Raw genomic sequence first — 23264 nt, forward strand, 5'->3', positions numbered from 1 at the left:
AAAATAAGTCATATTTGTAATTTTCGCTATTTTTAATGTCTGAAATTTTTAGTTTGTGTTAAAGATGGAAATGTTTCAATACTTTATTGCATCATGAATTACAATTTCACTTTAAATCTTTAATGCATTCAAACCATTTTCATCACTCCAAATACCACGTTTTTTAACAAACCGATTTCCTAGAAGCCAACCTTTTAGACGCAGAATTCTTAAAATTTCAGCATCTTCCCCTTACTATCTCCTACCGTCAAATCGAGAATTTATAGGATTTCAAAGCTTTTTCGTTGAAAGATCTGGAATGACTGCAGTCTTCTTTCTTCATGCTTGAGCGATTTTTATCTCCCATTTCAGAATCTTAATGCCGAAACTTGACTTTAAAAATCATATCAGAAAAGGTCAAGCGTCGACCTTTGATAGGCACTGTTTGTGTTAGAGATACCGAATCGTTAAGCTGAACTCCTATGGTTGGTGATTAAAACTGGCAGCTCATTGAGGTTTCTTCTGTTCTCAAATTAGCTCACTGTATTAAGGCTCAGTAAAACCCCGTTACAATGAATTCCAATACAACGAAATATCGGTTTCAACGAAATAAATTTTAAGCCCCAATTTAAGCGCTGTTACATTGCTTGAATTTCATCACAACGAAATTCCCGTTACAGCGAACAAAATTTGTGGTCCCTTGAAGCTCGTTACAAGGAGATTTCACTGTATTCCCTGCAGGGCTGCGAAGGCGGAGTACCGACTCCGGGGGTCTTCGACTCTCGCTTTTGCTCCAAATCAGATCGACCCCGACTCCACAAAAACTGGCAAAGTTTTGAATTTTGAAGGAAAACGACAGACTCCGACTCCTTTCCCCCAAATTCCGTCTCCACGACTCCAAACAACGAAACCCTAATTTACTGTACTGCCTTCAAAACGTGATCTTCAGCTAACATATCCATTATTAAAATTCTGTAATACAAACCTTAAAGCAGGAATTAATAAATGGAGGGAGCAAGTCCAATCATTAGCTTAGCAAAAGCTGACCCGAAGACCATCAAGTCACGTGATTTAGCAACGACGAATGGTTGGCACGTTCTGCGAGAAACAAGCGAAAGAAACCTTATTCCTTCCAATGCATTGCTTTAAAATCTATCACGTGACTTGGGGGTCTTGGCTTCACAAATGAGTCATTACTCATTCCATTTTATCTTTTCTCAATTCTACAAACCTGGAGTTCGATTTAGAAATTTTAGGACAATAGATAAGAGTCGGATCTTCTATTTTTACGAATGGCAAATCTTCAAACTATATCCCTTAGCCATCTTCTTTCAGTTTCAGTTCAGGGTTCAGGATCAGGGTTCAAAATAAGGGTAGAAAAGTTGGCACCTTGTTTGTTTTTCTTAGTCACCAAAATGTTCTGCTTAGGCATAATTCTAAATAATTTAGACAGACCACGCGGTGCCCGGCACTGTGAAAGAAGTGATTACTATTATTTCGCTAATCAACCTAATCCCTCAAATCATAACCGAATGGGGGCTCTCTATTAACAATTTGTAATTTCTATGATGTATGCTATAACAATCTGCATAGTATAAAAATTTGGTAAAAAATGGCCGCTGGTCGTAAAATTACGATCATTAAAATCATTTTTGCATAAAAAGTAAGGCTTGAGAAATGACGACTGGATATGGAATCATAGTCATCAAGCAAAAAATTGTCAGCAGAAAAATACGACTAGCGACCAGTTTTTTTGCACCTGGAATAGAGTGTATTTGTATTTGCCACTCTCCCCAAGAATTTGACACATGTGGGCCTTCATGAAAAATAGGAGAAATTACTTTAAAGTTGCAACCGCAAATTTTTTTGCCATAAATGTGTAAAAGGTTAGAGAACACTGTGGTTGTAAACTATCTACACTCTACACAAAATTCTAATTAGAAATTAAATGGCTGTTTGGATGTGAAAAGTCACCGTTGAACCAATGATAAATCAGGATCTGTTCGTAGATAAAAGACTTATTATTTCTGTTCTCGTGGATATCGCAGTATATTTACGGATTTCTTTAGGATGTCTTAAACCAGGAAGCTGACATACTAATAAAGCTTAAATAATTTTATCAAGCATTTCAGTTGGGGAAAAAACAAGAAATCGACTCTCTAAACTATGACTAAATTAAAATACCAGTGAAAAAACAAGAGGTGCAAGAACAGGCCCGGACTGGCCAGGTCGGCTTGTCGGCGATCGCCGAGGGCCCCAGAGCTAGGGAGGGCCCCCAAATGAAACGGAGAAAAAAAGTTGTAGCAAAAAATTATTTTACAATTCTTTGATTTCCTTGTAACTATTTCAATCTTGTTTCCTTATACTTTTTGCCAGGATCAGGGCCTGATTACTGAATAGGCCAACTAGGCTGTAGTCTAGAGCCCTTGCTTTTTAGGGGCATCCAAATGGCTAAAGTTTTTTTAGCTGATGACTAAAAGGAAAGATTTCACTGCATAGTGGCCCCAAAAAAATCTTTGCTTAGAACCTTCCTAGATCTTAATCAGGCCCTTTCCGGGATGCTTTAGATCACATACTTACTAGTTTTATACAAAGAACACACTGGGCCTAATCAGGTAGGGCCCCGCGGTAAACATTAATTTTAGGGGCCCCTAGGGCTTCCATCTCTCTGAATTTGGCCCGTAAACAAGACCTGATTAACAAATAGGCAACTTAAGCAATCGCCTATGGGCCCCGACAGAAATGTTCGGCATCCCTGGAGAAAAATCATTAGGGACCCTAACCGCTCACTGAATTAACCCTCCCACTGCACGACCCCGCAATGCGGGAAGGGCCCGGAGTCGGGAGATGAGCGAAAATTTTTAACCTCTATTTTTATTTAATTTTATTAAATTTTTCCGTCAACCAAACTTTCAGTTTGAAAAGCTTATATTGGTTCTGGTGTACCAAAACCAAGGAGGATAGAAAAGGGAGACACTCAACGCGTTAAACTTTCGCTAAAACCGTAACCAGTTTTAACTGACGCGGGGAAAAGTCTACCCAAAACATTCGGCTTTGAAAGGATTTGTCAATGCTATTTTACCTAGAATGCTGTGTTTAATAGTGAATATTTTCTGTTGATTTAACTAAAATACCTGCTTGTGTTGCGTACGGGTGTACAAACAGACCGGGAAACAAGATTCCAGGGATATCTTTCCATAGGTAAGATTCAAATTTTTGTTTCAATACTTGTTTAAACTTTTTGTTTGATTTCACATAGCAACAAAGATATGTGGGTGAAATGCCCTTGAAATGATCACTTAGCTTCATTTTGCTGTGCCACAAACTTTTAGCAAATTTATTACAATTACAGCGTTTAGCGATCCTCGCACATTGTTTACATTTTCTGTGCTGAAAAATGCACAAATGACAACGCTTTAGGAGCTTACGATCTTAGCAGCATTTGTGACTTGTTAAATTTTTTTTTATACAGCACTAATAACGTAGGTAAATAAAACTTTTTTTTTCTTTTTCTTTTTTTTTGCATCGACATAGTTTTTTAATTTCATATTGTGCTATTTCATTGAAAAAAAAATCGCTAAAATAAATCTAAGCATAAAATTCAATTTGGTCAAAAAAATTACTGTTTGTAATATGTTTTATAATATGAAAATTTTAACACATTCTTTGTTTTTGTTGGGATTTTTAGAATGCTTTTTTTCATTAATTTATTTTATTTATTCATTAACTTTTATTTATTCAATTACTTAAATTTCGACTGTTGAAGGGACTGCTACAATCTTTTCAAATTTATTATTTTCACCATTAAAACTGCTACTTGGCATCCTTGTGTTTTAGAAAAGCATTCCTTAATTTAGTAACAATGAAGTGAATAATTTAGAACAGCGATTCTCAACCACTCGACGTTAAATCCCGGTTATCACAAATTTGCCATTTCAATTGCGCTTGCGCGCGGACTTTGCTGATTTCGAAACTCTTGCTCATACTAATGAAAAACATTTAAATTTGTTAATATGAGATAAGAACAGATGAAAATTAGAAATTACAAAGCTGTCTTTGATTTAGTTTTTACGCCTCGGTAAAGATTGAGTTTTGCGTCTTAATTATTAATGGATTCGGAGTCTGATTTTTCTATCAAACAAAGGCCCTTTTCAGGGCCAAATTTTTAACCTCAGAAGAGCGTACTCGATCTGCAGCATCACTTCCAATACAAAGCGGAACCCTCAACCTAAATACAAATGTATAATACTAAGCTGTTTACGCCTAACGTAAAATATCCGCAAAAGACGGATATTTGTAATATTCCGATCATTTTTGAAGTACATAACGTGTTTTACGTTTACGTTAAATAAATATTTCCAAACCAATAAATATTGAAGTGTAATTTTTCTCTTTTCTTTATAAAGATTATCAGTTATTCATATCCGTAGTTTCATATAATGTATCCCTAAATCGCTGTGAAAATACTCTAATCGCATTCATTAATTTGTTGGGACTCTAGCACAACCTAAATATAAACAAGCAACACGAAATCTTAAAACAGAAATCCCAAAAAGCTAAGTCCGTGCGCAAGCGTAGTTGAAATGGCAAATTTGTGATAACCGGGATTTAACGTCGAGTTTCTCAACCAGCTGACCAACACCGATATAGAGAAAAATTTGACTGGTCCTCAGAGATTTTTGCTTGTTTACTTCAAAAATTTCCCCTTACTTAAAACATAAAGAAGGAAAAAAAATACCATAACAATATTTATAATAATAATATCCTATATGAGTCTATTATGAATTTTTTGATTAACTTTTGTAGTTTTCTGTGCTTTGCAGTATAATGTTTATTATTTATCGACGGTTATTACAATATTTATTCTGTTCTTAACGGTAAAACATTTTAAAAACTGTTCTTTAATCTCAAGACTTTTTTTCTTACTTGTATTCTATTCTTATAATTGAAAAGAAGAAAAAAAGCTCAGTTGTTCTCGAAAAATGTTCACATGTGTTTCATGATCATCTCAGTGTTTTTTAAACGAAATGTAAGGAAACTATAAATTTGCTACATCATATTATAATATATGATGATGATTCATCATATTTTAACTGTCACAATTAAAAACAAGTTTAATATTCCAGAAATACAGTGCATAAAAATGTCTCATTTGTGCAAATGGCTTAAGCAATATAAAAATTTTGAACTACAAGGCAGATTTTTTTTTTTTTAAACTAAACTTATTGAAGACAGCTCTTGACAAAGAAAAAGTAATAGGGAAATTATTTAAAATTTCGGCTATTTTAAGGGTATTTTTAAAGAAATTTAAATTTTTGTTATACATTTGTGTTTTACTTTCAATGTGTCAACATTTGAGTACAGATGTCATATACCCCCCCCCCCATTTGGCGACATCCGTTTTTATACACAAAATTGAAATATTTTTCTCGCCAATGAGGCGATAACTTTTTACTTTCATCTATATTTAATATATAGAAGAAAGTATTGAATTCGTGCAAATTTTCGAATTTCGAATTTTGACGGATTCGAACGTTTTGAGGTGTGCTGAGTTTATTCCGACTATTTTTGGAAAATGTCTGTCTGTCTGTGTGTGTGTGTGACCAGTTTTTTGTGACCGCTCTGCAGCAAAAACTACCGCATGAAATCGAACGAAATTTCGTACACATATGTGCCGCTATGTGAACTTGTGCCCAAAGGTTTTTGGCGCGAATTCCTCCAAGGGCGGTGGAGCAATGGGACGTTTTTTGAGTTACGCGTGCTTGCTATTCCTCAGGAAGTAACTGGCGGAATCAAACAAAATTTGGTCCATATGTTGCCATTAACAGGAACAGGTGCTGATTCAATTTTGGTGTCAATAACTCAAACGGAGGTTGAGCTGTAGAACGTTTTTTTGTCGTCAATTGTGACTGCTGTATCTCAAGAAATAATGAACGGAATGAAAGAAAAATTTATCGGCAAGTAGCCCTTAGTTGGTATAAGAGCTGATTTTATTTTGGTGTCAACAGCTAAAAAGGGGGTAGCGCAATCACCCGTTCTTTTTTTCCATTGTGAGTGCCCTATCTCAAGAAGTAATGCTACGTTCTGGTTGAAATTTGGAATATATGTGAATCCATATGTAAACAGACTTTGGTTCAATTTTGACGCCAATCGCTCCAAGAGGTGTTGATTTTTTTTTTTTTTTTTGCGAATAAAAATAGCTTTATTAATGCAACAATAAGAAAGATAAATCGTAATAGATTGTCGTCTGCGAATTTCTCGTGATTTTTTTTAATTGTATTCGCAACTCCAACGAACTATAGGGGGCACTGAAGTCACTGTCTAATGGCGGACTTAAAAACTAAAACAAACACATATGGTAATGAAGAAAATGCTAAAAGTGTTGTGATTTTTGTTCGTACGTATGATTTTTTCGCTTTATTCTTTTTAAATTAATTTTCAAAGTCTTGTGGATATTCTGGCCCACGTAGAAAGAAATGAGAATTCAAGAAGCATTACTAAACGTCAAAGATTAATGCAAACTACGTAGTTCGTAGTTCTAAGCAGCTATTTCTGCGATGTTGAATTCGACATTTATCAATTCATGATAAAACTAAATAATAATTGTGGCCTGACAAGAACAACAATTAATGCTAGAAAATACAATATGACATTACAAATTGTTATCGAAAGAAGATGATACTTTTTTGCCTTGCTTGGCTAGCGCTTATTGCTTTCCATTTGCAGCTGAGTTATTTCTCTCGAATTCCCGAATCGGTTAATTTAAAAATTTTCTGTTTCGATTTAGTTGTGTCATGTTATGCAAATCATCAACAAAATTCTCACGGATATATGGTGGTAGTTTTCTTTTCAGTTGATTGACCATTATTTCTTTTCACGTATCGAATTCTGTAATCTTACTACCATTTTATTCCACTCATGATAAAAATTAAAAATGGTTTAACTAAAAACGCGAAATCTCGCCAAGGCTACTTTGCTCGCACTATACTAAAACTATAACCCTAAACAAATTTGGCGAAACCTTTCAGCTGAGAATAAAAGGAATAAAGTAAATTCTTTCTCGGTTATTCATTTTGTTCTACGATAATATATTCAAGAAAATATTTTGCATACTGTCCATTCCAACTAAATGCTGCTGTAAAATATGCTAAGTTTAATTAATTTAAGATTAAAAAAAAAACCCATATTCTTACAAATTCATACAAAACAATAAAAATTTTTACCTTGTATAACGTTATCCAAGTTTGTTAATCCAGAATTTTCGCTTTCACCAATTATTAAGGAAATAATGAAAACTAACATTATTTTGAGAAGCTCGAGAATACTACTAAGGGACGAATTAATTTCTGTAGCTGAAAGCAAACTAAGACACATCGATTGCGTTAATAAATACTCGGAACAAATTGCCTGTGTTTACGTCAACAGACACACGTGGAACGCAACGTGGAAATGTTTTAGTTTCATTTGCAGTTTTGTAAATCACCGCAAGGTAGCGTATTCGAGCGCTGGAGTTCTGAATGGAAACGATCGGAAATATTATCTCAATGATTTAAAAATTTTTACTGTTGCCATCTTATGTTTGTTAACAAATAAAATAATTGTAATAAATTCAAGCAAGGCTTTTAAAATAACTTTCAATTTTCGCTCTTTGCTTTTGCAATAGTTTTTGCATGTGTAATTTTGTTTTTGTTGGGAATATTGCTTCCTCATCAAGCATGGGGAGGGATTAGAAAAGAAAAAAAAAAGAAAAATATAGAAGAAAGTTTCGTGATGGCCACAACATACTAGTTAAGCATGGCCTCCCTGGCTAAACTAATCCGTGTTTGGCAACCCGAAGGCAATCTTAGATGAAACTTGTTTACTTGTTAGCGGTCCACGTTATATAGATTCCTGTTTTTTCGTGCAAGATATCTTATAAAAAAGCTTATTTTGTGTTGGTTTAGATTCAGTAGTTGTGTTTTGATGAATAAATATTAGAAAATGCCAGTTTCTTTAAACGTGACCGTTAATTAAGAGTGAAATCCAACTTGGGATGTGTCTCGGTAAGGTGCATTGTTTCATATGTTGTGTTTCTGACAATGTGAGGATTTAACAACAAAAACGTAAGTTATTGTTGTTAAATCCTAAGTGTATGTTTTATAAGTATTAAAAAAAACCTCTCACTTCCGAAATTCTTTATGTTTTTACAAAATCTTGAGGGTTTCTTGTAGTTTTTAACTTTATATTTACTGCATGTAAACTTATTTTACATACATTAATTTGCTATTCAAAAATGCTTTCAAAATACCTACTAAAAATATCTATTATAGTTTACATAAAATAACACCTTCATATTTTTATAAAGTCGTAGAGTCAACTTATTTTCAGAAATTCAGTACCTAAAGGACGCACGTTTACAGAATATGCTTGAATAATTCTTGGCATCGATAAAATTAACTTTTAGAATAAAATAACTGTACTTTTTTTGTTGTATGGTATTTTTGTATTGTTTATGTTTGGGATGGTTTTGTCGAGACATTTTTACTTTTCATACATCAAAATTTGAATAACTAAGCGTTTTTTTTTTTTTTTTTTTGACTGAAATAGTTATATTTTGGGGATGTTTTCTGTTTATATATATTGTCTTCTGAAGTGCTTTAATCATGTTTTTTTTTTGTCTGAATTTTTTCTGTTGGCTCTAAAAAAGCATCGCTAAGAACGATGTATGACATACGTCGTCATACATCGTTTTCTTGGCGACGCTTTCTTAGCGCCAAGAGGAAAAAGTCGCCAAGGGTTGGGTATATGACATTAGTTCCATCATTGCTTAAAATAAAAGGGAAACGAAGCTAATTTACCATAAATTTCGAAACGAAAAAATTGCTTTAAAGAGTAGTTTTAGGATTTATAAATCAGAATAAAAGATAAATTAAACTAACTTGAAATAAAATTCTAAATGAAAACGTTGTTTTAAGATTTGGACCACAGCCGAAAAATTCACTTTTAAAACAATTATTAGAATTTTATTTGGTCACCTATATGTAACATGGCAACAGGAAAGAAATAAAAATTCCTGAATAATGTAATGTTAATTAGAGTTTTAATTAATATCTCTGCTAATTAAAGTCGTAAAGTTACGAGGTTGGTCTTATTATTTTTCTTTTGGAAATTTCGAATCGGTCGGTACCTAGTTTGACTCTTGACACTCACAGCGATTCTCGAGAAGTTCGCGGATAGAAGGACTCGAACAGATTTTAATAGTATGGATAGTAGGGCAGCGGTGTAGGTGGGAAAATGATTGAATCGACTCCGGCTCAGTCATTTCAGAATTTTCCACCATGGGGGGAGGGGGATGAATTCAATGCAATTAAAGGAAAAGAACATTAAAATACGAGGAAAAACGCATAATTATATTATGTTTTTAGAAACCCCGAGAGGGAGGGGGAAGGGCGTCAACCCCATACGACGAGCCTGCCCCGACTCCGACTCCTTTACCCAAAATTAGTCCGACAACGGCTCTGAGTCCCAGGCAGAGATGTGGACTTGGGAGGGGGGGGGGGGATAACGATCGACACCGACTCTTGGATTGTTAAACTCTCCGGCTCCTTCCCTTCTAAATCAGTCCGATTCCGCAGCCCTGATTTTTAGTACCGTGCTTTCTTTAAAATTAAGGGTTGGTCTGCTTAAAAACAACTCAAGAGGCGTTCCTACCAGCAGGAAGTGTTCAACCGGAAGTGAAGGACTGTTTCGAATACCAGCGGAAGGCGACAATTCATGCGATCGAATCGAGAGTAGAATCATTACGTAATGATTCCTAACAGGGACGTATGGAGCAAAAAAACAGTCGGTTTCGGTGGTTGTACTTCGGAATGGAGAAAGAACGGGCTCGTCTTTTTGTTTGGGGGGGGGGGGGGGAGTTGGGAAATTTGATGTTTATGCATGTAATTTAGAGTGGCTTCCTTTTTTTTGTTTTTCGATAGAATTTGCATGTAGTATTCACCTTTCATTTGCCCCCCGTCCATTTGGATAAAATCAAAATGTCGGTCCTGAGAGAAAGAGAGGGGGGGGGGGGGGCAGCGGTACCCCGAACTTAAATTTTTGGGAGGGGAGAAATTCTCAACTTACCGAATGAAATTTCAAATTTTATCGAATGATACAGCACACATAACACATACGCCTGATAAAAAAGAGACAACAGGCAACTTAAAAAGAAAAAAAGTAGTCATGGGACTGCCGACAGAATAGTACAGTGCAATTAGACCCAAACCTCAACATCCAAAGTAAAAGTTTTCCGCCAGCTCCAAATTGTTGTATACTGTCTACATATTGTTTGGTAAAAAGTTACACCGTTTTCAGCGTCGGGTTATTGGGGGAGGAGGAGGGGAAAGGAGTTGGTAAATTAGTCGTTTTTATCAGTTTTTCGGAAATATTTAGAGAACTATGGCGTTTAGCGCAAAAAGTGCAATATACAAAATAATCTACACAAAATTACGGACAAAATGGTTCTAAGCATTATTTTGTTGATTGAACTATTCCAGAGTTACGGCGGGTGTAAAAGTAGAAAATTTTGGCATTTTAAAGATTTTTTGGAAAAATAAAATTTAAACTACTACGTAAACAGAAAAAAAAAAAAAAACAATTTTATTAAATATAGTAATATCGTACAATCGTATTGTGATCTAAAAGAACCTAAGAGGCACCACATGAGGTTAGAAACGCAGAAATACTGGGAACGAGAACCAGTTAACCACAAGCGCGACGCTGGTCTGTCAGTCATATCCAGGGTAACTTAAAGGTTTGACCCCTAAGTTTAGGAGGAAAATTTTGGAATGGAGTTCTTTGAGATATACATAATACTTTCTGGGTAAATTTTGAGGTTTAAAATTAGGTTTTTTATCAGGCAAAAATGTGTTTTTTTTTTAATTTCTTTTAAAGAAATTGAAAAGAAAAAGACATGATGTAAGATCACGACTCAACTGAAGCAAAAATTTTAAAAATATTTCAATAAAATTAAAAAAAAGGCACGCTCAATATGCAAAAATGTACATTGCACACCATACTACAGTGCCAGTAGTACAGAATGATTTGACGAACAGTTGTTCGATTTTATTAATTTTGTCTCGAGTAAATTACATTGTATGACTTTACATTAAAATTTTGGTGTGGAGTGACATGACCACTGAGCAGGTTTTGATGAGATCCATGAGTAGTATTGGTGAATTGACCGGAGGTAAAATAATTACAGCGACAACTTTTGCAACTTAGATTAACTCCATGCCGGCTTGTTCTCGCGTGTGTGAAGCAATTGTGCGTAGCGTCTCTTCAGAGCAGCACATGGAGCTACGAGAAGCAAAGATAGAAAAAAAAATTGGAAGGACTAGCAAACTTTTATTTCTTGGCTTGAGGAACACAATCCGTTTTCAAAAACACCGGAACTCTCTTCCTTACCAACTGGAGTTGTAGCAGATGAAAACGTGAACTGTGATAAAGCACTTGATGTTGGACTACTAGCTTTAAAAGAGATTGAGAACAAAACATTCAGTGTGAAAAGAAAGTTAGCTTTTCAGTCTCTAGTCTTTATTACCAAGTCTATGATAATTAACAACACCACTGTTTGGGTGAACCCTAACACACTCTTACAACGGATGATGTGCATTGTAAGACGTAATGAGAGACTGCAAGAAATATTTCAATTTGAATTATGTGCAGATCCTCCATCCTTCTTCGACAAATGTGACTTGATGTGGAAGGGAAGCAAATCTTCATTGGTGTCTCTTTTGGTTCCGGATTCAAATGAATCATCACTCACCCCAGATTTTGAGAAAGTGTCTTACATCATTGATGGTGGTCACCTTCTTCATTGTGTTGTCTGGCGACAACCAACTACTTTCAGAAAGATTTGAAAGCAATGGACATAGATTACATTTTTGCTCATTATGGGCCAGCAACTGTTGTTTTTGATAGATACGAGCAAGGAACCACAAAAGATGAAGAAGTGACGCAGATCACGTTCTATCACTAACATTGAAGTGAAAGTTGAAGACTTAATTGATGTAACTTTCAATCAAAGTGTATTTTAGCTAACGCTAAGAATAAAATGGGCCTTATTTCTTTACTTACAATGCACTTGCAAAGAGATGATGGCACAGTTCATCAAGCAACGGATGACACTGACTTATTAATAGTGTTAACATCGATTGATAAAACTAAGAATGGAGTTGAAGCTTGTGGGATTGGTGATGACACGGACTTACTAGTCTTGTTGACTGTTCACACCCAATCAGAAAACAAATTGAAAATGGTTGTACCAAAGAAAGGCAATCAGTAGAAAAAGGATGTAAACTATTTCTGACATTGAGCGAGGCATTGGAGATATGAAAAGTGTACTCATAGCAATATACGCCTTCACAGAATGTGACACTGCATCACCTATCTACAAAAAGGGAAAATTTTTACCATGTAGGAAAGTGGAAGTCAACAAAGCACTTCCTACGAAGCTTCTTGTCTTTAACGAACTCAAAGCTGACCCTAGTACGGTGGCTGCCGCAGGAAAACATTTCCTTCTTGCGATGTTTGGAGCCACCAATACTGAAGATCTAGATAACTTTCGCTACCAGTCTTACTTGCAGGCTATTGCAAAGCAGCCCATACATTCATTGTTCAAGTTGGCTGCTCTACCCCCCACTTAAGCAGCTTCCAGGCAGCATTCATATAGAACCTACCGCCAGGTCCAGCAGTGGCTGAATGAGAAAAAGTATCGCTGCTGTGGGGGTGGAAGAAGATTTGCGAATACCTGAGACCAATTACAACAATCTGTTCTGTCGCTCCCCAGGAACAACTTTCACTCATAAAGTGCATTTGCAAAGACGAATGTGTCCATAACTGCAAGTGCAGAAATAGTGGTCTAAGCAGCTCAAGCATGTGCAGTAATTGCTCAGACCTAGGATGTAATAACAGGGACACTAATATCATAGACGAAGATCTAGAAGAGGACAGTGTTATGTTTGAAGAGGACTGAATACTGATGAATACTTTGCATCAATATGTCAGATTTAACGACCTACATTTTTATTAATTATTACTATTTAACTTAGGTTACTAACTTCAAAAAGTTTAATAAAATATGCTTGCAATATGCAGGCAAATATGTATTTCTGAAGAAAAACTTCAAAAGCTGCACTTATAAAAATGTTATCATTAAAAACAATATAATTATAAATCATTGTTATGCAGGTGATATTTTTATATTTTGAAATTATGTATGTTGGAAATATATTCATTTTTAATGTGGCATTGTCCAGAGAAGTTCGAGTTTCTCCGTGCCGCAAATTTATATAGTCTTGTGTGGCCCGTGAAAACCTCTTTTTCCCTTATAAGTAGAGCCCTTTGAGTAGGTGGTGAGGTTCTAGTTCTTTCAAGGGTATATCACAAACGTACCACCGGCCCCTAAAATCGCAATTGGCTTTTCCGAAACACAATTCATACAAAAAATTAGTTTCCTTGGTGATAAAGAATATTTTTTTCCGAAAAATCTAAAAAAATCCAAATATTTTCTACTTTTACATTCTCTGTATCTTTGGAACCATTCACTTAAAAAAATAATGCTTAGGACCATTTTGTTCGTAATTTAGTGTAGATTACTTTGTATATAGCACTTTTCGCGCTAAATGCCATAGTTTTCTAAATATTTCCGACAAACTGATAAAAACTACTAATTTACCAACTTCTTCGTCCCCTCCCCCCAAAACCCGACGCTGAAAATGGTGTAACTTTTTACCAAACAATATGTGGACTGTATAGAACAATTTGGAGTTGGAGGGAAACTTTTACTTTGGATGTTGAGGTTAGGCCATTTTTTGGGCAATTTGCACCGTACTAGAAGTGTAAACTTAACAGTACAAAAGAAATTTGGTATGTTTGGAACGCGTATGTGTGGTGTGTGTTTGATTTTCATTTAAAACTAATTCGTTTCAAAAATTAAAGTTTTATAATTTGTAGATTCAAAATATCAGCTACAGTCTAATTTTAACGTTTATCAGCAATGCGAGCATCAATTATATACATTTTGGTTGGTCTATTTCCATTCGTTTACAAAAAATATTGATGCAAAGACATCTATTATTTGTAAATATACAGGCGAACCAAATGATGTTTCAATTTTCAACAACGGGCAAAGCCGTGAGGGTATTGTCCGTTTTCAGGAGAAGGCACTTCGCCACACCTTCTCGAATGCAGAGTCACTGCCTTCTTGACAGGTAAAGATGGCGGTGGCAGAGTTCCATTTTACGCGGGGGTGATCGGTACGCAATCCACGCGCTTCTAAAGGAGACAACCAGACAACCTTAACTTGGGCGTACATTTTAATGTGCAAAAGAGTCTTAACTTCTTTTACATCACTTGCTTCATTTTTCTGTTGTCATCTTAGTTATTCTTACATTTTAAAAAACGCTGCTTTTACAACAAAATGCTATAATCCGAATATACCTTCTGCCAAAAACAGCAAAATAGAAACATCGGATACCACGTGACGAGGGAGGAGTCAAGTGCCTTCTTGTGAAAAACGGACAATACCACTAGTTTAAAATAAAACCAAAAGATAATTTTTGAAGACGTCAGAGAAATTTCAAAAAATTGATTAATTGACGGTTTTGCCAATTTCGAGACTTGCCGATGAGCTCTGTTCTAGTAACTTTGCGCCTGATTTTGAAAGTGAATATTTCGTTAGGAGCTTATTGAAAAGGGAAAGTTAGAGGTGTTAAGTTCTGTTACCTTCGTATCTGAGCTATGATAGTAACTCCAAGTACTACGGTAGCACGGGGTGTTTAGTTGGGTTACCCTCGCATTTGAGCTATGGTGGTAACTCCAGGTACTACGGTAGCAAAAACACTTCCCTTTCCCACAAACTCCCAACTGCAAAAACACACGACCCCCAATCATGCACCATGAAAACATTTTAATTTCAAAAAGTACCTTCCCAGAACTATCATTTCAAACTTTTCTGGGTGAGAGGGGGAGCACAAAAGATTTGTTCTGGGGAAGTATTTTATAGGGAAAAACAACAAGTTACATGTACGTATGCATAAGTAAATTGTTTCCGAAAGTGGGAGTAAGCGCCATCCTTCAGGGTCCGAATGATTGCAAGATCTTCTCGGCTTGGATTACCCGGAACGACGTACGTGTTTATTTAATTAGAAAACAAAAACATAAGTACATGACAAAAACATATAGTGACACATGATCCTGGTTACAAATAAAATTCGTGACTACATATAAACTGAATTCAATCGGAATGGGGTTTAACGGGGGCTGGGGGAGGGGATCAATTTGGGCAACAGGGGGAGGGGATCCCCTAATTGCAGAAATGACGGAACGGCCCCTCTTCATTTTGAGCTGGATACGCCCTTGTTCACACAGCGTCAGCGAGCTAATAAAGAGCTCACAGACAGTTGGTGATCCCCTCTTATTCGCCAAGTAGGTAACAAAGTCATAACGTCAGTGTCAAGAAACCTTGCAAACAAGTGTAGGCGTCAAACAAGTGTAGCGTCGCGAAAACTTGGCACTCGGTGACACTGCCGAATCCAGAAAACTCGACTGTATCTTTTGGCAGGACGAAAAACCCATTGTTCGAGGATTCTCAATAACCCAGCATTTTCAGAAACTCGCCCACTTTTCGGTTCACTTCAGGCCGGAATTTCGGGACTCTAGCGTATAATTAAAATAAGTTGAAGTTACGTAGTATAAGATAAATGAATAAACTCTCTACGTGTTCAATATTTTGCAGGATCGGTTGTAAAAGTTTGGTAGAGCCAGAAAAAAAAAAAAGAACAACTTTTTACGACCACAATTTACAAAACTGATTTCTGACAGTGAATTGTAATTATTCCAAAGTTCAGACTTTTTACTTCACTCTTGTTTTGCCGATCGCTTGCAGACTGACTGTCATTGATTCGATCATTAGAAATAAGCCTTCACCTAAGAGGGCCATAAATTGTTGATTGTATTGTGACATGAAACGGAGCAGGTGTAAAACCATGCTCACTGGAATGATAGTAACGTATCTCGTAGCCGTCGCAGTCGATGGAAATCTGAATCCAGTACAAAGAGCTGAGTTTGCGTCTTAGAATCAGAGAAAGAAATTAAAATACTTTTGCTTGAACATAAAGGAAACAAGTTAAAAGAAACATGTTCTATGAAAGCAAGTTGAATGTAGAATAATAAAGAGCTCACCATATAACTGTTTGTATGACTGCAGTAAGTTTTTATTCTGGGTAGTATAGTGATTCATTTGGGGTTCGGTGGGGCAGATCTGTACTTCAGAACCAGACTAGCGTAAGTCAAGAAATTGTGATTTTCCGTTTATAAATGCATTGCATTGCCTATCCCACATCGAAAGCGCGAGCATCCCATCCTTTGCATGGGCTAGGCAAACGTCAAGAAAAATTATTTTTTGGATTTTGATTTCGCAGCTCTCCATTTTCCTCGTATAACGAAGTAGTTCCTCACAATCTTTCCAGTTTTCTCTTCGAATTGGTGCCTCATGCCTTATTCAGTATTCGGTTTTCTCACCAAACATTCCAGACTTGATAAACATTCTCTTTCAACAAAACTCTTTGATTGCATGTACATTGTACACACAGCGAAAGTTGTAGACATTTACAAATAAAACAATACATTTATACTATGCTGAAAATATCTAGTATGTTGTGGCCATCACGAAACTTTCTTCTATATCTTTCGTGTAATTATGATCCCTCCCCATGCTTGACGAGGTAGCAATATTCCCAGCAAAAACAAAATTACACACGCCAAAACTTAACGACCATCCCAATTCGCAACTCCAACGAACTATAGGGGTCACTGAAGTCAGTCTAATGGCGGAATTGAAAACTAAAACAAACGCACATGGTAACGAAGAAAATGCTAAAAGTGTTGTGATTTTTGTTCGTACGTATGATTGTTTCGCTTTATTCTTTTTAAATTAATTTTCAAAGTCTTGTTGATATTCTGACCCACGTAGAAAGAAATGAGAATTCAAGAAGCATTACTAAATGTCAAACATTAATGCAAAGTACGTAGTTCGTAGTTCTAAGCAGCCATTTTCACGATGTTGAATTCGATATTTATCAATTCTTGATAAAACTAAATAATAATTGTGGCCTGACAAGAATAACAATTAATGCTAGAAAATTTAATATGACATTACAAATTATTACCAAAAGAAGATGATACTTCTTTGCTTGCTTTGGCTAGCGCTTGTTTTCCATTTGTAGCTGAGTTATTTCTCTTGAATTCCCGAATCGGTTAATTTAAAAATTTTCTGTTTCGATTTTTCTAATTTCTGAGTTACGATTTAATTGTGCCATGTTATGCAAATCATCAACAAAATTCTCACGGATATATGGTGGTAGTTTTCTTTTCAGTTGATTGACAATTATTTCTTTTTACTTATCGAATTCTGTAATCTTACTACCATTTTATTCCACTCATGATAAAAATTGAAAATGGTTTAACTAAAAACGCGAAATCTCGCCAAGGCCACTTTGCTCGCACAATGCCAAAATTATAACCCTAAACAAATTTGGCGATACCTTTCAGCTGAGAATAAAAGGAATAAAGTAAATTCTTTCTCGGTTATTCATTTTGTTCTACGATAATATATTCAAGAAAATATTTTGCATACTGTCCATTCCAACTAAATGCTGCTGTAAAATATGGTAAGTTTAATTAATTTAAGATTAAAAAAACTCCCATATTCTTAAAAATTCATACAAAACAATAAAATTTTTTACCTTGTAGAACGTTATCCAAGTTTGTTAATCCAGAATTTTCGCTTTCACCTATTATTAAGGAAATAATGAAAACTAACATTATTTTGAGAAGCTCGAGAATACTACTAAGGGACGAATTAATTTTTGTAGTTGAAAGCAAACTAAGACACATCGATTGCGTTAATAAATACTCAGAACAAACTGCCTGTGTTTACGTCAACAGACACACATGGAACGCAACGTGGCAAAGTTTTAGTTGCATTCGCAGTTTTATAAATCACCGCAAGGTAGCGTATTCGAGCGCTGGAGTTCCGAATTCCCGGTTTATCTCAAAAGCAAAGCAAAGAATGAAAATTGAAAATTATTTTAAAAGCCTTGCTTAAAATAATTACAAACATTTATTTGTTAAAAAACACAAGATGGCAACAGTTAAAAAGTTTAAATCATCACGATTTTCTTGTCATTTTCCAACAATTAAAATTACGCGAATTACGCAGACGACAGTTTATAACGATTTATATTTCTTACTTGTGGTACCCGCACGGCTTTTCCCGTAGTTGAAAATTAAAAAGTCATTCGATTCGCCTGTATATTTACAAATAATGGATGACGAATTTCTCGCCAATTGGCCATGTTCATTCGCTCTCCCATTCCACGTCATGATAATTTCGTAATTTACTCGTCCATCTTATGATAATTTTGCTCCGGAAAGTGTTCTTAAAATTGAAATAGAAAAAGAACAAAATCGAATTTTCGAAAAATCGCTCCGAGGTGCACACTTCCATGCTACAAACTAACTTTGTGTCAAATTTCACGAAAATCGGCCGAAGGCGCTATGCGCGTCACAAACATCCTACAGATATCCAGACATCCAGATAGAGAGACTTTGAGCTTTATTATTAGTAAAGATTCTTATTGTTGCAATTATGAAGCTATTTTTATTCACAAAAAAAAAAAAAAAAAAATCAGCCCCCCATGGAGCGGATTGGCACCAAAATTGAACCAACACCTTTTTACATATGGATTGATATTTATTCCAATTTTCATCCAGAACGTAGCATTACTTCTTGAGATATGGCACTCACAATGGAAAACAAAGAACGTTCGATTGCGCCACCCCCTTTTCAGCCATTGGCACCAAAACAGAATCAGCTCTCATACCTTCTAAGGGCTACTTGTCGATACATTTCTGTTTGATTCCGTTAGTTATTTATTGAGATACAGCAGTCACAATTGACGACGAAAAACGTTCTATAGCTCAACCACCGTTTGAGCTATTGACACCAAAATTGAATCAGCACCTGTACCTGTTATGGTCAACATCTGGACCAAATTTTGTCTGATTCCGCCAGTTACTTCCTGGGGAATAGCAGGCAAGCACAACTCAAAAAACGTCGGATAGCTCCACTCCCCTTGGAGGAATTCGCGCTAAAAACCAATGGGCACAAGTTCACATACGGGCACATATGTGTACCAAATTTCTTTCGATTTCATGCGGTAGTTTTTGCTGTAGAGCGGCCACAAAAAACTGGTCACACACATACGTGACACACACATACACACACAGACTCTTTCCAAAAATGGTCGAAATTGACTCAGCACACCTCAAAACGTTCGAATCCGTCAAAATTCGAAATTCGAAAATTTTTACGAATCCAATACTTTCTTTTATATATATTAGATATAGAAGAAAGTAAAAATGGCTATAGATATGTTTATTAACATTTTTTTTTTTTTTGCACTTTTAGAGCAACATTTGCAAATAACTGCATACTCGTGTTTCGGAGTAATAAGGAGATATAACTCTTGCTGGATATTCCTCCATCCAATAAATCTCGTGTCCTTTACATTGAGAAATTGCTCCTAGTAATCCTGAAACACGTGTAATTCAAAGCTGAAATATCATGGGAGTTCACGTGGATTCTACCCCTTTACTTGTTTTCCATTTCAAGTGAATCCTTACACATTCAATGGAATTGAGGCTATTCAGGTATGAAATTAGGTTCCAAAAACTGCTGGGCTCAGACCTCTTTTGTTAGAAGCTAAGGCCATTTTAAGCAATCATCTGCAAATTTTGTGGCTCCTTATTAAATTTTTTAAACATTTTTTCAATAAACATTATTTTTAGACCATACTATTGACATTCCCGATAGATTCTACTGTTATTTTAAATAGATATCGGTCGTTTTACCGTAAAGGTAATCTAGAAACGAATTACTTTGTATATTTTTTAGCACGTTAGAAACTTACATATGTCATTCACTGGATGTTTTGTGAACGCGCTGAGCATTGAGCAAGGTTTAAAGATTGTGCTTTTTTTTTTTTGAAAAAGTGTATTTTAATTTTGACTAACAATACAAAGAACACGTGGAAATAAAATTATTTTTGGGTTTTTTTTCTCAATTTCAAAAGGCAATTGTGCTAAAAAAAAAAAAAAATTGTTAACATTACAAATTGGATTTTTCACTAAAGGTTTTCAAGTTAAAATTGTCAGTAACAGAATGACATTTCAATGCAACTCTGAAGTCAAGATTGTAATCAGAAACCATTTTGATCAATTGATTAAGGTTATCTACCATCATTTATTTATTTATTTTAATTGAACGTAAAATATGCAATTTATTTCCAGTCAGGGGCGTGCACAGGGGGTGGGAGGGGAAGGGGAGAAGGGACACCTATTGGTCTGTGCCCGAGCCTGCAGGGGTCCCGAGATTTATAAAATGAATGGTGAAAATGTAGGAACGTAGGGGTAAACAATATGGAGGGGGCCCGTAAAAGTCGTTTGTAGCGGGCCCCAAAATTTCTGTGCACGCCCCTGCGTCCGGATGAGTAATAAATGAAAAATATTAGCTATTATTGACACATTATATTCCTTATCAGACTAAAAAAAAAGTAGTTTGCTTGTTGATTAATTTAGTATAAAAGAACCATACTAAATACATACATATTTATGTATTCTTTTTATTGATTGTTTATTGGAGCAAATGGAAGGAGAGTGTAATTGAAAATTAAACGAAATTTTTAATGAGATAGTTGTAAATTTACTTTTGTAGTTTTTACATCAGAAAAAATGGGAGGGGGTGCTAATTTACGGTTGAAAGAATTATTTTATGAGGCGTTTGTAAATTTACTTGTGTAGTTTTTGCATCACATAAAATGTGCGGATGGTGTAATTGACAATTAATCGAATTATTTCATGAGACAGTTGAAAATTTACTTGTGCATTTTTTACATCACATAAAATGAGAGGAGGTTGTAATTGGCTACTGATCGAATTATTTTTCGAGGCAGTTATAAATTAACTGGCGTAATTTTTGCATCACATAAAATGGGAGGAGGAAGTAACTATTTATTGATTGAATTATTTTTAGCGGCAGGTGTTAAATTATTTGTATTATTTTTACATCACATAAAATGGAAGGAGGGAGTAATTGACTATTGATTGAATTATTTGATGAAGAAGTTGTAAATTTACTTGTTTAATTTTTGCCTCTCATAAAATGGGAGGAGGATGCAACTGGTTAGTGATAGAATTATTTTAAGAGGCAATTGTATTTTTACTAGTGCAATTTTTACATCACATAAAATGGGAACTCGAACCATTCTATGAAGTAGTAGTAAATTCAATTGTGTCATTTTTTACGTCAAATAAAATGGTAGGAGGTTGTAATTGACTATTGATCGAATTATTTTATGAGGCACTTGTAAATTTACTTCCATAGTTTTTACAGCAGATTAAATAGGAAGATGGAGTAAATGGCTATTAATCGAATTATTTTACTAAGTGTAATTTTTACTAGTGTAATTTTTACATCACGTGAAGTGGAAGGAGGGCGTAACTAACAATTCATCGAATTATTTTATGAGGCGCTTGTAAATTTAATGGTATAGTTAATGTCACATACTAATTGACTATTGATTGAATTATTTTATGAGGCACTAATAAATTTACTTGTGTAGTTTTTACATCACATAAAATGGGAGGAATATATAATTGACTATAATCGTATGTATTATCGAGTTAGTTTATGAGGCACTCGCAAATTTACTCGTATAGTTAATGTCACATACTAATTGACTATTGATCGAATTATTTTATGAGGTACTTGTAAATTTACTTGTGTAGTTTTTACATCACATAAAATGGGAGGAGGGTATAATTGACTATTGATCGAGGTCTTTTACGGGGCACTCGCAAATTTGCTTACAAAATTTTACATCATACAGATTGGACTTACCTGTCCCAAATCGATGGTGAGGTTGACTTCATTGAATTTGTTTCCTCTCGAAAGTGGGGGGCTCTGCCACCACCTCTCCGTCCCGTCGATCGCATTTTCTGGCGGGTGCGCCCTCTTCGGGTCGTTCGGGTCACAGAAATCACAAACCTGCCCCTGGATTAGATTAATATTCGGATTGTCCTGGCGGTCGGTGTTGGCCCCCACAAGCTTGCAATACAATTCGGGTTCGACCACGCCTTCGCCGCAAGTAGCGGACGCGGATATTTTCCGCCCTTCTGCGAGATTGAAGAGCGGGGGGTTGAGCACTTGGGCCCCACAGACCCCCACGAGAGTGAGCACGCACAAGGCCCACCGGATCATGGTTCGGGACATTCCGTAATGAACCCCGGACGCGGGACAGAGTTGTGGAACTCTTGTGGCCTCGGGCGAGTTCATTCCCAAAGGAGGGTTGTTTGAGGAATTCCTTGGGTTCGTCTGGAAGAAAAGCGTTCCTTCTTATCTCTGCCCGCCTTGCCTTGATCCCTAATAACGGAAGGCGAGTGGAAGAAGAGGAAGAAAAAAAAAGGAGATAACGCGACAGAGTGCGAAATATGTGGGAGGCACAGAAAGAGAGAGCGACTTTTTCTTTTTTCCCCAAGTATAATCGTTGACATCATCGTGGATGTTTAGTGTTTAATTGGACAGCGGATAAGCATCTTTTCTAATGTTGCCTTTGAGGTAAATTGATTTGGCAGGAGTTCCCGTTTTGGCTTCATGGGGCAGACTGACCATCGAAATTTTTTGGCGGATGATTTTATCGGGTTTGAATGGATCAGGAGTCAGGGCCGCATCCAGAAATTTTTTTCGGGAGGGGCCCGGATTAGCACATTGCCCTAACACACACATGCACATATAGTATAATAGACACACCAAACGCATAAAAATGTTAACATAGAAGACTTTTTGTTTCGATTTTTAATGATTCCACTGTTTGGACTTTTGTTATTTTAATTTCTTATTATTTTTCTTATTCACCTTGTAGTGGTAAGGATAACAGGAGAGTGTCCCTTTAAGTCGGATGTAGAACATCCATAATTTCAGGGGGTCCGGGGGGGTTTTCCCCGAGAAATTTTTGAAAAAAAAAAATCTTTAATTTGAGGCCTTATATTAGGTAATTGATACTACAAAAATATGAAGAAAAAAAAAATAATAAGTAGGCAAACAAAGTCTTTTAAAAGTTATACATTCTTTTGCAAATCAAGATCAAACAAAATAAAAATTGCTTGTTCGACAAATCATGGAACTTAATGGACAGAGAGGA

At 35.7% G+C, this 23264-nt stretch overlaps 1 protein-coding gene across 1 annotated transcript in view; it reads right to left on the bottom strand.

The window, feature by feature from the left end:
* LOC129229237 (laminin subunit alpha-like) overlaps window positions 1–22336 on the bottom strand; it is a gene marked incomplete in the record, with an annotated part of 161277 nt that extends 138941 nt beyond the window's left edge. Inside the window, 1 exon segment of the mRNA XM_054863502.1 lies at window positions 21965–22336. Coding sequence (XP_054719477.1) covers window positions 21965–22336 — 372 coding nt within the window.
* Window positions 22337–23264: the final 928 nt, after the last annotated feature.

Source organism: Uloborus diversus, chromosome 9 (genome assembly GCF_026930045.1).
Source record: "Uloborus diversus isolate 005 chromosome 9, Udiv.v.3.1, whole genome shotgun sequence".
Lineage (NCBI taxonomy): Eukaryota > Metazoa > Arthropoda > Arachnida > Araneae > Uloboridae > Uloborus > Uloborus diversus.